The 16,155-nt window shown below is 44.7% G+C and overlaps 1 protein-coding gene across 7 annotated transcripts in view; it reads left to right on the top strand.

The window, feature by feature from the left end:
* Nucleotides 1-16,155, top strand: part of fars2 (phenylalanyl-tRNA synthetase 2, mitochondrial) — a 577,514-nt gene that overhangs the window by 170,375 nt on the left and 390,984 nt on the right. For 6 of the 7 annotated variants that reach the window (XR_015078551.1, XM_085989234.1, XM_085989239.1 and 3 more), the window contains one exon: nt 13,092-13,718. Coding sequence is in view for 6 of the 7 variants with exons in the window: in XM_085989234.1 (XP_085845360.1) it covers nt 13,107-13,718 (612 nt within the window). In the remaining variant the exon portion in view is untranslated. Of the gene's footprint in view, nt 1-12,400; nt 12,474-13,091; nt 13,719-16,155 lie in introns of all 7 variants that reach the window. The other variant, XM_085989235.1, reaches the window with a different exon arrangement.

Here is a 16,155-nt window from a genome sequence, read left to right on the forward strand (position 1 = left end):
TTTGCGGAACACCTCCGTTCAGTCCGTAAGGGTGACCCCGAGCTTCCGGTCGCCTGTCATTTCAATTCACCGCTCCATTCCCACTCGGACCTCACCGTCCTTGGCCTCTTGTACTGTTCCACGGAAGCTCAACGTAAACTCGAGGAACAGCACCTCATCTTCCGATTAGGCACTCTGCAGCCTTCCGGTCTCAATATCGAGTTCAACAATTTCAGATCATAACCTCGGCCCCTATTTCATTTTTACTTATATTTTTCCACTCCTTTCCTCCCCCCCCCCTTTCCTTTTGTTTCTCTCTCACACCTGGCAGCTATCTTTTGCCCTGCCAGTACACTTTACACCTAATCCCAGCCTATTACCATCTCGTCTAGCTTCTAATCTCTTTTACTTCTTTTGGTTCTTTTATTCTTTTGTCCGATCGCAGCCCTGCCTTCGATCTAGTTCCTTTTCTCTCCAGTTTTGAAGAAGGGTCAAACCCGAAACGTCAACTCAAATTTCTCTCCACGGATGTTGCCTGACCTGCTGAGTTTTTCCAGCATTTTCTGTTGTTATTCCTTATTACCTTTGTTAGTCTCTCTGTCCCTTCCTGACCCACTCTGCTTATTTTTACCCAAAACTTTACTCTGCTCCAGAGCCTTTTCATTTCTCTCACTGCTTTTAAATTTACTCTTTCCTGAATCCTCTCACCCCCCCTTCATTAGTTTAAAGCCCTGCCTACTGCCCTAGTTATTCGGTTCGCCAGTTTAAGTGGAGCCCGTCCCAACGGATCAGCTCCCTCTTTCCTCAGTACTGGTGCCAGTGCCCCATGAACAGAAACCCCTTCCTCTCACACCACTGTTTGAGCCACGCATTGAAACCTCTAATCTGTTTGTCCCTATGCTAATTTGCGTGTGGCTCAGGTAACAATCCAGAAATTATTACCTTTTGAGGTTCTGCTTTTTAATTTGGATCCTAGCTCCTCAAACTCCCTCAGCAGACCTTCATTCCTAGTTCTACATATGTCGTTGGTTCTTTGGTGGACCACGATAACTGGATCCTCCCCCTCCCACTCCAAGTTCTCCTCTGGTTCTCGACCCTTCTGCCAATGGGAACAGTTTCTCTCTATCTACTCTGTCTAGACTCCTCATGATTTTGAACACCTCTATCAAATCTCCTCTCAACCTTCTCTGCTCCAAGGAGAACAACCCCAGCTTCTCCAGTCTGTCCATGTAACTGAAATCCCACATCCCTGGAACCATTTTTGTAAATCTTTTCTGCACCCTCTCTAAGACCTTTACATCCTCCCTAAAGTGTGGTGCCCAGAATTGGACACGATACTCCAGTTGAGGTTGAACCAGTGTTTTATAAAGGTTCATCATAACTTCCTTGCTTTTGTACACTATGGGCTGGATTTTGTCATTGGGGCAGGCTGGGGTCATGTCATCCGCTTTTCGTGTTATCCACCCGATTCCAAATCGATGTGGGAGATTGATGCGATTTTCACATAATTGGGCAATTGAGTTCCAGCGTGTGGGAACCCATGGCCCAATTCGTTTTTTCAGTCTGAAACTCGCCTCTGATGACGTCATCATTGCTGCTGCATTTAAGGTCTGCAAGAAGCCTTGCTTCTTCTGCAGACTGCCAACCTTTTGGCCTTTGCAGTGAGAGGGAACTGGAGGCAGAATGAGCAGCGGGAGACCTAAGTCTGCTCCCAGATTTGATGACGTCGCCCTGCAAGCTTTGGTGGAGGGAGCAAGAGCTAGTAAGGCGGTGCTCTTCCCTTCAGGGAGGAAGAAGCCTCCCCAGCAGACGAAGGCTGTGTGGATCCAGGTGGCCCAGGAGGTCAACTCGTTGTCGCTCATCCGCAGAACCTGGCTTCAGTGCAGGAAGAGGTTTCATGACCTTCTGCGCACTGGAAAAGTGAGTATGACTTTGCCATCACCCTCAATCTGATCCCCATTGCCTCTCCTCACCAGCACTCAGCTTTAGCAACCTCTTCCTCCACATCCCACTTGACACTGACATCCCTGCACCCTTACCCATTCCCTCTCTCTCTCTGGTCACATTCACCTAACTATTCGACTATGCAGCCCTCACACTCCCTATCACTGTGATGCTATGAAAACAACTTACAAAACACAGGGAGGGCTCCAGGTCTTGCTGCACCATTGCGCAGATGTCACTCACTACCTCTCGCGAAAGTCGGAGCCGCCTTTGGCACTGCTGCTCACTCATGTTGAGGTATTTGCTCCTCTGTCTGTAGACCCTGTTTGGGGGGTATCTCCTGTGCCGATGGGCTTCCATGGGCTGGTGCCTTCTGGCCTGTGCAGCTTCAGGTGGGTGAGTAGCAGCTTTGCGCTCCTGTTGTTGGTGCTGCTGTTGTTCATGGTTCTGCTGCTGCCGCGGCTGGCCTTCGTCCAAATCTGATGTCCAGGAGGAAAGGAAATAAATGGTTCCCATGCTTCTGATAAATGCCTCAGTTGAGGAAGTTCTCAGTCAAGGTGGCGAGAGGGGTTTCCCAGGAGATCACACTGGAGATGGGTGTCAGGCTCCAAACTTACACAGCTATGGTTATGCCTGCTAAAAGTTCCCCCAGACCTGAGACAACAAAGTCCTGCCACCTGCAAATGATGACTGATCAAATCTCCTATTTAATGGTGGAACTGCTGCTGATAGTCAGCAATCCAATTGTGCTCCCGCCAGGTTTCACCGTCGTGTTTCAGAGGAGATGTGAATCACGTGGGAAATGTGTTAAAATCAGAAAGGCCTCTCAAAATGGGATTATAGAGGCCATTTAGTGGTTCTTAAGGGCCTATCCTGCCTCTTGGAGGTGGGACGGAGACGGGATCAGAAACCACGCATTTGGGAAAATTGCTTGGAGGCGGGGTTGGGCCCGCCCGCCACTTTGCAATTTTAACACCCCACACGCCTCCATTCTTGTCTCCTCGGGCCTGGCAAAATCCAGCCCACTGCCTCTATTTATAAAGCCCAGGATCCCGTATGCTTTTTTAACCGCTTTCTCAACCTGCCCTGCCACCTTCAACGATTTGTGCACATATACCCCCAGGTCTCTCTGTTCATGCACCCGCTTTAGAATTGTACCCTTTAGTTTATATTGCCTCTCCTCGTTCTTCCGACTAAAATGTATCACTTCACACTTTTCTGCGTTAAATTTCATCTGCCACGCGTCCACCCATTCCACCAGCCTGTCAATGTCCTCTTGAAGTCTGAAGTCTATCACTATCCTCCTCACTGTTCACTATACTTCCAAGTTTTGTGTCATTTGCAAATTTTGAAATTGTGCCCTGTACACCAAAGTCCAAGTCATTAATATATATCAAGAAAAGCAGTGGTCCTAGTACCGACCCCTTAGGAACCCCACTGTGTACCTTCCTCCAGTCTGAAAAACAACCGTTCACCACTACTCTGTTTTCTGTCACTCAGCCAATTTCGTATCCATGCTGCCACTGTCCCTTTTACTCCATGGGCTTCAACTTTGCTGGCAAGCCTATTATGTGGCAATTTATCAAACGCATTTTGGAAATCCATATACACCACGTCAACCACATGCCCTCATCAACCCTCTCTGTTACCTCATCAAAAAACTCAAGCAAGTTGGTTAAATATGATTTGCCTTTAACAAATTCGTGCTGGCTTTCCTTAATTAATCCACACTTGTCCAAGTGACTGTTAATTTTGTCCCGGATTATCGTTTCTAAAAGCTTCCCCACTACCGAGGTTAAACTGACTGGACTGTAGTTGCAGGGTTTATCCCTACACCCTTTTTGAACAAGGGTGTAACATTTGCAATTCTCCTGTCCTCTGGCACCACCCCCGTATCTAAGGAGGATTGGAAGATTATACAGGATTTATAATTTAGAGGCCTGGACTAACAATCCAGAAAACTTGAGTTCAGATTCCATTTTGGCAGCTTGAGAATTTGAATTCAGTTTAAAAAATCTGGAAATAAAAAGCTGGTATCACTAACAGTGACCATGAGGTTTCGCATTGTCTTAAAAACCCAACTGCTTCACGAAGGTTATTTAGGGAAGGAAACCTGCTGTTTTACCCGGTCTGGTCTACATGTGACTCTGGTCCCACACCAACGTAGTTCACTCTCAACTACCTTTTGAAGTTGTCTTGCAAGCTACTCAGTTGTATTAAACTGCTACCAGCTGTTCAAGAAGAAGGCCCATCACCACTTTCACAGGGCAACTAGGGATGGGTAATAAAGGCTGGTTTTGCCAGTGACATCCATATCCAAGAATGAATTGGAAAAAAAATCTTCAGATTATTCAACAGTGGAGGGCATCAGAGCTGAGCCCAATCTTTTACGCACTAACTTTTATGAATGAGCACTTTCCAGCTGGGTTCACTGAATAGCAGTTGGGTACAGAAGCCCTGGATGATTTTTTGTTTGGTTTCTTCCTCCCTAGCTCAAGAGTAATGAAGCTAATTGTAGCACCCCCACAGTTACAGCTACATTAGGCAAAACAGATCTGTACAAAAGGGTATTGATGAGTTGATCCCCTTTTAAGAAAGACTGGGGTTGTATGTGCATAGGAGAAATCCAGGCAGGAGGATTGTATACTCATAAGGCTCCGTTGCTCGTATGCGACATTCCCTGTCGGAATTACTCCAGGGGCTGCTCCCAGGCGATTCACTATGGAGTGATTAAAAAAACAGGTTAGTTCTTCATATGGCATGTTTCAGATCTCAGTTATACCAATCACATTTGATGCCAACAAGGTTTTTCCAAACAGGGAAGGAAGGTAAATTGGTTGAGCGGGTTACTTAGGACCTTTCTTGCAGTTGGGACAGGTTTATCATTGGTAAAGTTTCAGGATCAGGTTACCAGCTTACCCACTCAGTGGTAAATGATGTAGGAAGAGGAAAATCTGAAAGATGGGTAGAAAATAAATTGGGGGGTGGGGGAAGTGGAACATAATTTGAGGAAAGGTAGGAATTACCTGGTAGATTTATCTCGCAGTACAATTTTTTGATTAATGTTTTGTTAAGGGACCAAGTGCTATTTAAGTGTACTTTTCTTTAAACCTGTGGAGTGGCAGCAGTTTGTTGCACCAACACACTGTGCCACTGAGTGAGCGATGTGGATTTATCCCATGAACCCCCATGTACTGTGTATCTGATAGAAGTGCCACTGTGGTAATGGACAGATGCTAAGGAGGGAAACACCTTCCCACTTGGCCAGTTTCATAGAGACTTGAAGACCTGGCTCAGATTTCTTTCTATTTGCTCCCCCTTCCAAAATAGCACATAGGCCAGAAAAATGGGGAGAAAGAAGAACTTTTTTTTGAAAATAAGCTGTTTGTGAACTATAGCCCATTTGTTGAATATTTGCTTTCCAATTAGATGATTTCCCTTTAGAACAAATAGCACTTAATGTAGTTGTTGAAATGTCTGTCAGTCCAGGAAGAATGGATCGCTTTTAGCACACCATTCCTTGTTTTTCCTTTTCAAAAATTTCTATTCCCTCCTCCTCCTCCTCCTGCAGGCGTTGACTCTTTCCTGAAATGCAGTGCCATAAGCACTAATCACCCTCCAGTACTTCACTCAAGTGGCTATACTTCATGTATGAGCCTTGTAATGAGTGTTGGCAAGCTGTTTGACCATCCAATCTTGTTCTCACCTGGTGTCTACAGTTCGAGAAGGTCCCAGGTTCAGTTGGTCTAAGCTCCGGTGGCAGTAAGGATGCTACAGTTTCCCTCACATCCTAGGCCAGCAAGGCCACTGGATAGTGAACCCTGATAGGAGCCCTGGCAAATTTTGCCCTTCTTAGTCTGCACTGAGGCCAATTGTACCATTCTTGCTGCTGCTCCAGCTGAGATCTGCTCAGTCAACATAGACTGACAGTTGAACCTGGGACCTTCCTGATCTGTATGACTGCGCTACTCATTGTATTGAGCTGCTTTTTAGCACTATTGTCAGCATCAGACACTCCATGCCAGGAATTGCACACCAGATGTAGAGTAAAATTCCTTCTGTTCTGCCTCAACAATGTGCCTTAACCCCAGTCTCACACTAATCATCCTAAATGTTATGATTTTATGGTAATTTATGATGAACTATAGGCAGTTTTGTTTTGTTTTTGAAACCTAGGACTAGGGTTAAGACGGCAAACATATTCACTTACAATCCTTACAACTTTAAAGGAGACTTTCATACCATCTGCCTGAGCTGGCCAGTGTGCCAATCTACTGTACCCAGTCGTCTAGATTTAGTTTTGAATGATTCGATGAACAGTTCGTTGTCCATCTAGAGTGGGTATATTCCCAAGTGCTATTAAATTGGATAAATTGCATGTAACCTCTTGGGGCAAATTTTACATATACCAGCAAGTGCTGGTCTGTTGTGTGTGACATAAGGCTTCGTAATTGCAAAAATATTGGAAAATGAGGACAATGAATGATAATGCATAATTGTCTATTTTGAAGAGGGAAAACTTGTTAGGACATCAACAGTTAAAGCAGGAAAGTAGAAACTCTCATTTTGTTTCTCTGCCCAACTTTTAATGAGATTTTTGTGAACACTACATGTGAGGCACTTGTACATTTGAATTTTGATTGTATTTTTTCTTTTATTCAGGATTGTATATTAACGGGGCTTAAGTCGACAACTGTTCACTCTGCAAACTTAATATAAAAATCTTTGTACCTATTTCTCAGAAGTCTATTAAAAAACACAATTATTCAGTAGCAGTATCCTTATAGTCAATGATTTTTATCCAAGGTGTTGTTATTGCTTCTTGAAAAATGCAGCCTTGGCACTATACCTGGAAAATGTACCATTTCTTCTCCAATTGATAAATTCCAATGTCCAAGAGAATTTTCATTTCTTCCTTTGTGATCAGTTTAATTTTTGCTTAAATCTGTCTTCATGAGGGCCTTTCTAGGTCTCCATAAACACCACCAGCAACATAAGTCTAAATAGTAACTGTATTTTCTGACTTCTGTGAGAATGTTGATACATTTCTTCCTGGTTTAGGTTTGCTGATGGTACATGATCCATCACCTGAAAACTAAATGGTACAATTTCTAAGGGAGTGCAGGAACAGAGAGACCAGTGGCTATACGTACACAAGTCTTTAAAGGTGGCAGGACAAAGCAGAGTAGATTTACTAGAATGGTACCAGGGATGTGGGACTTCAGTTATGTTGGGGATACTGGAGAAGCTGGGGTTGTTCTCTGTGAGCAGAGAAGGTTAAGGGGAGATTTAATAAAGGTGCTCAAAATCATTAAGAGTTTTGATAGAGTAAATAAGGAAAAATTGTTTCCAGTGGCAGAAGGGTGGGTAACCAGCAGAAACCAATTTAAGAGAATTGGCACAAGAACGAGAGGTGAAATGAGAAGTTTTTTTAATACCCTGAGTTGTTATGATCTGGAATGCACTGCCTGAAAGGGCGGTGGAAGCAGATTCAATAATAACTTTCAAAAGGCAATTGGATAAATACTTGAACGGGAATAATTTGCAGGCTATGGGGAAAGGGCAGGTGTGTGTGACTAATTGGATAGCTCTACCAAAGAGCCAACACAGACACGATGGGTCAAATAGCCTCCTTCTGTGCTGCATCAGTCTATGATTCTATGAAAGGCAAACGTTCACACACAGCTAGCACAACCCAAACAAAACGCCTAGCAGTTGCCATTGAAGCCAGTATCATACTGCCCTATCCTCTTGCATTTGTAGTCGATGCTGGTCTTAACTGTTTCTAGCTGTCAACACACTATGAAGTAATTTTGGTGCCTCCATCACCTCTTCCGAGGATCACTGGCATCAACGCTCACCTTATCCCAATGTTACTAACCTGTGTAACCTGTCTGGTCATCAAAATCCATTTGACTCAGCCACTTAAGCATTAATAAGCCTTGCTTGTCTGCCAAGTGGCAGGTGAAAATTGGACCTCCTCCTTCATAGGCCAGCACTGGAGCTCATGACTTCTACAACCACAGCTTACTTCAAGACTCTAGGAACTGTGGATGCAATCTCAGTCCACAACAGGAATTGCTGGTCCTGGTTGAGAGGTGCTTCCTAATCCTTCATCCTTGCCTAACCTAGAGGCCATTACTTCTATCTCTTTTTTTCTTTGCTCATGGCCCCTCTCGGGCGCTTCTCCCCTTTCAGTCACCCAACCATGCCATCTTTAATTTCTTTCCTCTCTGGTATTTCCCATTCCATCCTAAACTGGAAACCCCCTTGCATAAGCCCACAGCTACCCTCTATGTCTGTTGGAATTTTCCAAATGGTCCATCGAGGCACCTATTGCCGACTCCTTATGAGCAGCAATCCCAATTGCAAATTCCTTTTCTCTTGCCGATCTTCTTGGCCAGTGCACCCGCTGGGAGCTAATTTACCCAACCTCTTTACTGTCCTGCCCACCGGACCCATTACTGCCCCCTTGGGCTCTGCCAGTGCATCAACAATCACTGCATTTCCCTTCAGAATGTCTGTTCACTCACGCACAAGGCCCTTGTCATCTACAACTTTATTGTGGATGATTGCATTGACATCTTGGCTTTGACTGAAACTTAGCTTATAGGTGACAGACCCTTGCCCTTAGTGAAGCCTTCCTGCTTGGCTATACTTTCCACCATCTGTCCCAGTCAAACTCCGGCAGTGGTGGTGTGGCCCTTATCAGCAAATTACATTTATTTCTCACCCCTATTCCTCTGGCATCCTCCACTTGTTGGAGCACCTCACCTTGTTCCTCTTCTTTAAACTCCTGAGTTTCCTAGATATGACCCCTCTTCCTCCTTCTGCACTGAGCGACTTCTCAACCTCGGTGATTTCAATTTCCATCTCAATTCACCTTGCTCTCTCTCCTGTAACTTCACTGCCCTCCTGTTCTCTCTAAACCTCCCCCTCCATATTACGCTTCTACCCATATTAACGGCAAACCCTTCAACCTTGCATTCTCAGGGGTACGGTAGCATAGTGGTTATGTTACTGGACTAGTAATCCAAAGGCCTGGACTAGTAATCCAAAGGCCTAAACTAGTGATTCAGAGACCAGAGTTCAGATCCCACCACAGCAGCTGGGGAATTTAAATTCAATTAAATAAATCTGGAATAAAAAGCTAGCGCCAGTAATGGTGATCATGAAACTATCAGATTGTCGTAAAAACCCATCTGGTTCATTAATGTCCTTTAGGGAAGGAAATCTGCCGTCCTTACCCAGTCTGACCTATACGCCAGAGCCACAGCAATGGGGTTGACTCTTAACTGCCCTCTGAAATGGCCTAGCAAGCCACTCAGTTGTATTCAAGAAGGTGGCTCACCACCACCTTATTGAGGGCAATTAGGGATGGCCAATAAATGCTGGCCTTGCCGATGACATCCACATCCTGTGAATGAATTAAAAAAATCTTGACCTCTTTAATCCCTATCGCAGACAAAATCATTCTGACCACTTCCTTGAATTCCTCATCACACATCTCCCTACCCCAACTCAACTGTGTCTGTCTCTGGAAAAATCTCACCTAATACTTTCAAGCTTTCAATTGCCTAGCCTTTGGCCTTCCATTCACGCTGATAGTTCTGCAGCTATCGATCTACTGAACTGCTCCCACACCTCTACATTTGATGCCATTGTCCCCAGTAAAACCTTTACTCTCTCCCATACTGGTCATTCCCTCTGGTATGGCCCCGATCTTTGCTCCCTCAAGTCCAACGGGTGCAGACTTGAGTGTATCTGGTGCACAATTGTTTCAGCCATTCATCACCAGATCTGTCTGGACCACATCAAGCACTATTGGGCCTCATTTTCCTGTTAAAACCAGCCACTACTCCAGGATCATTTTGGAGAGCAAATTTAACCCCCAGCTTCTTTTCTCCACTACCAACCGTTTCCTTAAACCCATTCCCCGCTTCCTCTGCCCTCACCTCCAACAACAAGGGCGCTCTCTGAGATCATCTTGCCCATGATGCCTACCTCTTGCTCCCTTGACCCCATTCCCAATAAACTGATGACCACCCAACTTCTACATGCTAGGTGACATTGTAAATGATTCCTTCTCCTCAGATACTGTCTTTCTCCCTTACAAAATCCCAGTCATCACACACTCTCTTCAGAAAACTACCCTTGACTGCTCTGTCCCTGCAAAGTACCATGCCATCTCCAACATCCCATTCCTTTTCAAAGTCCATGAATGTGTTGTCATCTCTAAAATCTATGCCCATCTTACCCATGACTCCATGTTTATATTTCCCCAATCAGGTTTCTGCCTCTGCCACAGCACTGAAAAGTCACTAATTGAAGTCACAAATGACACCTCCATAACTGTGACCATGGTGCATTTTATCTCTCCGTCCTCTGTGCAGCCTTTGACATGGTCGCCATGCCATCCTCCTCCAACGCCTCTCCTCCATTGTCCAACTCAATGTGACTGCTCTCACTTGGTTCCACTCTTAACTATCCACTTGTAACCAGAGCATCTCCGGAAATGGCTTCTCTTCCCACCCCCGCAACATTACCTCTGGAGTTTCCCAAGGATCTATGCTTAGCCTCACCCTCTTCCTTATCTCCATACTACCCCTTGGCAACTGCATTTAAAACCGTAGGATTAACATTCACATATACATTGATGACACCCAGCTCTCCCTCTTCGCCTCCTCTTTCTCTACCCCTCCACTGTCACTGTACTGTCAGATTGCCTGTCCAATATTCAGTCTTGGCTGAGCTGTAATTTCCTCCGCTTCTACATTGGGAAGACTGAAGGAATTGTCTAAGGGCCCTGCCTCAAACACCGTACCCTTGCCATCAATTCCATCCCCCTCCCTGGCTACTGTCTCGAGCTGAACCAGACTGTTCACAACATCGGCATCCTACTCGACCCCCTAGCTGATCATCTGAACAAATTTCCCGCTCACTTTTTTTGTGTGCGCGGCCCTGTTAAAGGGCTGCGCAGCCCATTCAAAATACGCAGTATTTCCCATTGAAGAGCCGGCTGCACGGAAGGTCCAGAGAGCTGCGTGACTGCACAGCTTAAAGGGAACATTGCTTCCAATCTCAAACCCCATATCCGCTCCATCACACAGAACACTTGTTTCCACTCCCATAACATCACCTTCCTCTGCCCCTGCCTCAGCCAATCTGCTGCTGAAACTCTCATCCAGGCCTTTGTCACCTCCAGACATCACTATTCACTGTCCTCGGCCTCTTGCATTGTTCCACGGAAGCTCTGTGTAAGCTCGAGGAACAGCACCTCATCTTCCGATTAGGCACTTTACAGCCTTCCGGACTCAATATCGAGTTCAACAATTTCAGATCATAACCTCGGCCTCTATCATATTTATATAGCTTTTTATCCACACTTTTGGTTTGTGCCTTTTCCTTTTTTTTTCTTCTCCCACATGGCAGCTGTCTCTCATTCTGCCAGCGTATTTCACACTTCATCTAGAGCCATCCTTTGTCTCTTTACCTGTCCTATTGCTATCTCGTCTCGCCTTGAATATCTCTTAATGTCTCTTCACCTCTCATAGACCTTCCCTTTTGTTCTTTCATCCCCTCCCCCATTTCCCAGCCCCCAAACTTGATTTTTCATCCGTTTTATTTCCTGCTTTTTTCTCAGTTCTGACAAAGGGTCTTCGCCCTGAAACGTTAACTCTGTTTCTCTCTCCATGGACGTTGCCTGGCCTGCTGAGTTTTTCCAGCGTTTTCTGTTGTTATCACTATTCTAATACTCTCCTGGCTGGTCTCCCATCCCCAACTCTATGTAGACTTCAATTCTGCTGCCCCACCCTATCCTGCACCAAGTCCTGCTTACCCATCACTCCTGCTCTTGCTGCCCCAGTCGTCCAATGCCTCCAGTTTAAAATTGCCATTCTTGTGTTTAAATCCCTTTACGGCCTTGCCCTCCTTATCTCTGTAACCTCCTCCAGTCATACGATCACTTCACTGCCCCCCTCCGCCCCGCCCAGCCCAGCCCAGCCCACAAGAACTCTCTGTTGCTCCAATTCTGGCCTCTTGTACATTAGTGATCAGCTGCAAATAAGGCACCTTCTTTAAATCCAACTCTTCTCACTAACATGTGGCTGATCCTGAGGGAACTTACTTTTCCATCTAGTTTGAGTTAGCCTCTTGCACTTATATTATTTTATAAATAAATCTCATTAATGCTCAATTGTCTGAGTTTCTGATACCATCATTGTTCATTCCCTAGTTAGATGTTTGATAACTTGCAGTGAAATATTAAATGTGATGGGAAAAAAGCCATTTGTCATTCTCCTGGAATTCCCTCAGACTTTTTATTTGTTTATCCTCCCCATTTATCCATTAATTTATTATTGGCTAAATTGACTTTAACAATGTTATTTGGACAAACTCTATAACCAACATGTGCAAAGTTCTTACATATGTTATTTTGTTTCTGTTTATTAATTAGTGATGTTGAATTGCAATACAGGTACACTACCCTTTTTCCGAAAACCTCGGGACCAGCCGTGTTTCGGTTTTCAGAAAATTTGGGATTTCGGAAGGTATTTTATAAGACTGGGAAATTTGTCGGGGGTCGGGGTCGGCGGGGGGTCGGGGTCGGCGGGGGTCGGGGTCGGCGGGGGGGTCAGGGTCGTGCGCACGACTTACGCTGAACGAAAACACTTTCGGTTTTCAGAAGTGCGGATAAAGGATACACTATCCCTTATCCGAAAGGGCGGGGGTCGGGGTCAGCGGGGGGTCGGGGGTGGGGGTCGGCGGGGGTGGGGGTCGGCGGCGGGGGTCGGGGTCGGCGTCGGGTCATGTTTTGCGCCACTTTCGGTTTTCAGAGGTTTTCTGTTTTCGGAAGTGCGGATAAAGGCTATCCCTTATCCGAAAGGGTGGGGGTCGGCGGGGGTGGGGGTCGGCGGGGGTCTGGGTCAGCGGTGGGGGTCGGCGTCGTGCGTACGGCTTACTCTGCCCTGCTCAGCGTAAGTCGTGCGCCACTCTGGTCTTGTCGTGCGCACGACTTACGCTGAACGAAAAAACCTTTGGTTTTTAGAGGGTTTCGGTTTTCGGAAGTTCGGATAAAGGGTAGTCTACCTGTATACTTTTGTTACTGAGTTATTCTATGCACCTGAATGATGTACAAACTAAATACAGGAGTTAAATGTTTTTTTCAGGTCGGATTAGCAATAATGAAGATACCTTGTAATTTCTTCTCATACCTACGGTTTCAAAAGGTTATACAGTCTCTTCACTTACAACCAAGAGATGCTGGTGGAAACATAAAGCAGCTCAGAAGCATAACATCAGGTCCAGCAGCCAGTGCAACACCTTCTGACTCGATTGAACTTTTTGGGAAATTCTACTCTCGAGATGACTATACAAATGTTACACCAAAGATTTTGTCCAAAGTGGGGAAAAGCTTACAGAACCAAAGAAACCACCCATTATGGCTGATTAAAGAACGCATTAAGGACCATTTCTATACACATTATTTGAGTCGCAATCGGAATCCATTGTTTTCAGTGTATGATAACTTGTCCCCTGTGGTTAGCACAGAGCAGAACTTTGACAGTTTACTTATACCACTGGATCATGCAAGCAGGAGGAAAGGAGATAACTTTTACTTGAATCAAACTAACATGCTCCGGGCTCACACGTCTGCTCACCAGCGAGATCTTATTCGTGCAGGCCTCAATGCCTTTCTGGTAGTTGGAGATGTCTATCGGCGAGATGAAATTGACAGTAGCCATTATCCAGTCTTCCATCAAATGGAAGGTGTCAGGCTATTTTCAAACCATGAGGTGAGAGTTGACTGGCATCGTTCCTTAATTACCTCTCAAAAATTCTGTTTGCTGCAAACTTTCAGTCTTTGGCCTTGGGTTGATGGGTGAAAGAGCTAGTATCTTTTCCGGTTCCTTTCCCTCCATTCTTGAGTTGATGGCTCTTTCTGGAGTACAGTCCCACAGGAGATTGGGGACACTCTACACCTCACCCTAGTGGACATTCTTCATGTTTGACCCTGGGCAGTGAATGTCCCCATTTTATTGTGGGTCGCATCAAAGTTATTTCCTTTGCCACTTGCTTTCAGTAAAAGCCACTGTATAGTGACCAGGAATGGATGAAAACCCTCTGTGGCTGCTCTTGTTGAGATCAGCGAACAGCACAAACTGGGGATTGAACCTGGGACACTGTCTGATTATTAACATTTTCAGGCCAAGGGTTCAGTCTCACACCAGGACTTGAGCACGTAATCTAGGCTGAAACTGCAGTGCAGTAGTAAGGGGAGGCTGCATTGCTGGAGGTAGTGTCCTTCAGCTGAGACGCCTCTTCCTCTGATTCAGATGAGTGTTAATGATCCGATGGCACTATTTCAAGAGGGACAGAGAGATCTCCCAGTGTCCAGGCCAAGTTTCTTCCATCAATCAACTAATTAACTGGTCATTTATCCAATTGCTGATTTTTTTTGGGATCTTGCAGTGGACAACATGGCTGTTGCAGTTGCCTACATAACAACAGTCATTGCACTTAAAAGTAATTCACTGTCTGTGAAATACTTTGAGATGTTTGAGAGATGTGATAAGGCGCTGTACAAATGCAAACCTTACTTTCTTTGGAACGTTCCTGTTCTGTATAGCTTAGTACCACACTAAGGTACATATCTGCACAAAACCATTGGGTGAGTTGGGAAGGAGTTAATTGCAGGGTAACCACATCATTAGATTTGTAAATCTACATTTTCACATCTGAGAATCCTAGTTTAATTTCTTCTTTCCTCCAGTACTGCAGAGACGAATTGAAGAGCACTTTTAGAATGTTGCAGCATGGGTATTTTCACAGTAATCATGTTACAGTTATGCTACAAGTAGCTAAATATTAATTCATCAGAGGGATTAACAATATGCGTGATTCAGTTGCTTAATTAGATAACTTTGAAAATAAGCAATATTTAAACAGGCTGTTCTTTATCACGGAGAGAAAGCTCAAGGTGTCATTGTTCATTGCAGATAAAATGTGCTAGAGATGAGTATAAAAGAAAAACCATTTTGATCCAAATTGCATAATTGTGTCACAAAGTTTGACAAACAAACCTTTGCAAAGTTCTTTTCAGTAAAATATTGCCTCTTTTAGTTGAATGGGAGAATGTGACTAATTTGAGAGCTTTTTATAAATGTAATAGTTTGACAATCATAAAGAAGATACATTTGTTAATTGCTATGTGGCTGCCCACTCAGACTGAACCCAGTAACACGCAACCTTGGCATTCTGTTTCACCCTGAGCACAGCTTTAAACTTCACGTCCACTCTGACATCTTTCACCGTTACCCATGCTTCATCACCTTGTGCATTGATTTTTCAAATTCTTTACTGCCGGCCGTACCACCACCCTTCACCAATTTCTGCTAATTCAGAGAAGCCATTGCCCCCAAACTCACCAAGCTCCACTGATGGCTTGTCACCCAATTAATTCATTCAGAATCCTCATAATCATCTTCAGATCCTTTTGTGACCTAGCTACACCTCCAACCTTATGCCTTGCTCCACACCTTTCTTTCCTCTGATTCTGGATTATTGCTTGTTGCCCCCTCCTTTAACTTCATCATCATAGGCTGATCTTTCAGCTACTCTGCCCCTACTTTCTGGAATTCTTTTCTAAAAGCCCTTTGCCTTACCATCTCCCTCCTTGTTTTCAAAAGTCTCCTTAAAAGAAAACTAGCTCTTTAACTGAGCCTTGGTCTTCCTTCCCCTCTCCCCCCAAATTCCTTTGCTTCTTGCTAAGTGACTCCTCTCACCTTGCAAAGCACTTTGAGACATTCAGCTTTTTATTGTCCATGTATGTTCATTCCACTATATTGTATTTAGGCAACTATAAGTATAATGTGCCACAAAACAATGCGCCTCACTGACCTGATGTACAAGTTTCCTTTTACAGATAAATGGATTTAAATTGGAATGGGTCATAGCAGGGCTTGTAGAATGATTTGAGTAACCAGTGTACAAATACCTGTGTATATATAGAAAGATAAATGGACACTGATGAGTTTATAAGGCAGTAATTCCATCAAAGTAGTCAAGAGACATCATCATGGTTTATCCTGGAATCATAGAAATTTACGGCACAGAAGGAGGCCATTTGGCCCATCATGTCTGTGCCAGCCAAAAAAGAGCTATCCAGCCTAATCCCACTTTCCAGCTCCTGGTCCGTGGCCCTGTAGATTACGGCACTTCAAGTGCATATCC

The sequence above is a fragment of the Somniosus microcephalus genome, chromosome 5 (assembly GCF_052327205.1).
Source record: "Somniosus microcephalus isolate GS21.2 chromosome 5, FLI_Smic_1.0, whole genome shotgun sequence".
NCBI lineage: Eukaryota > Metazoa > Chordata > Chondrichthyes > Squaliformes > Somniosidae > Somniosus > Somniosus microcephalus.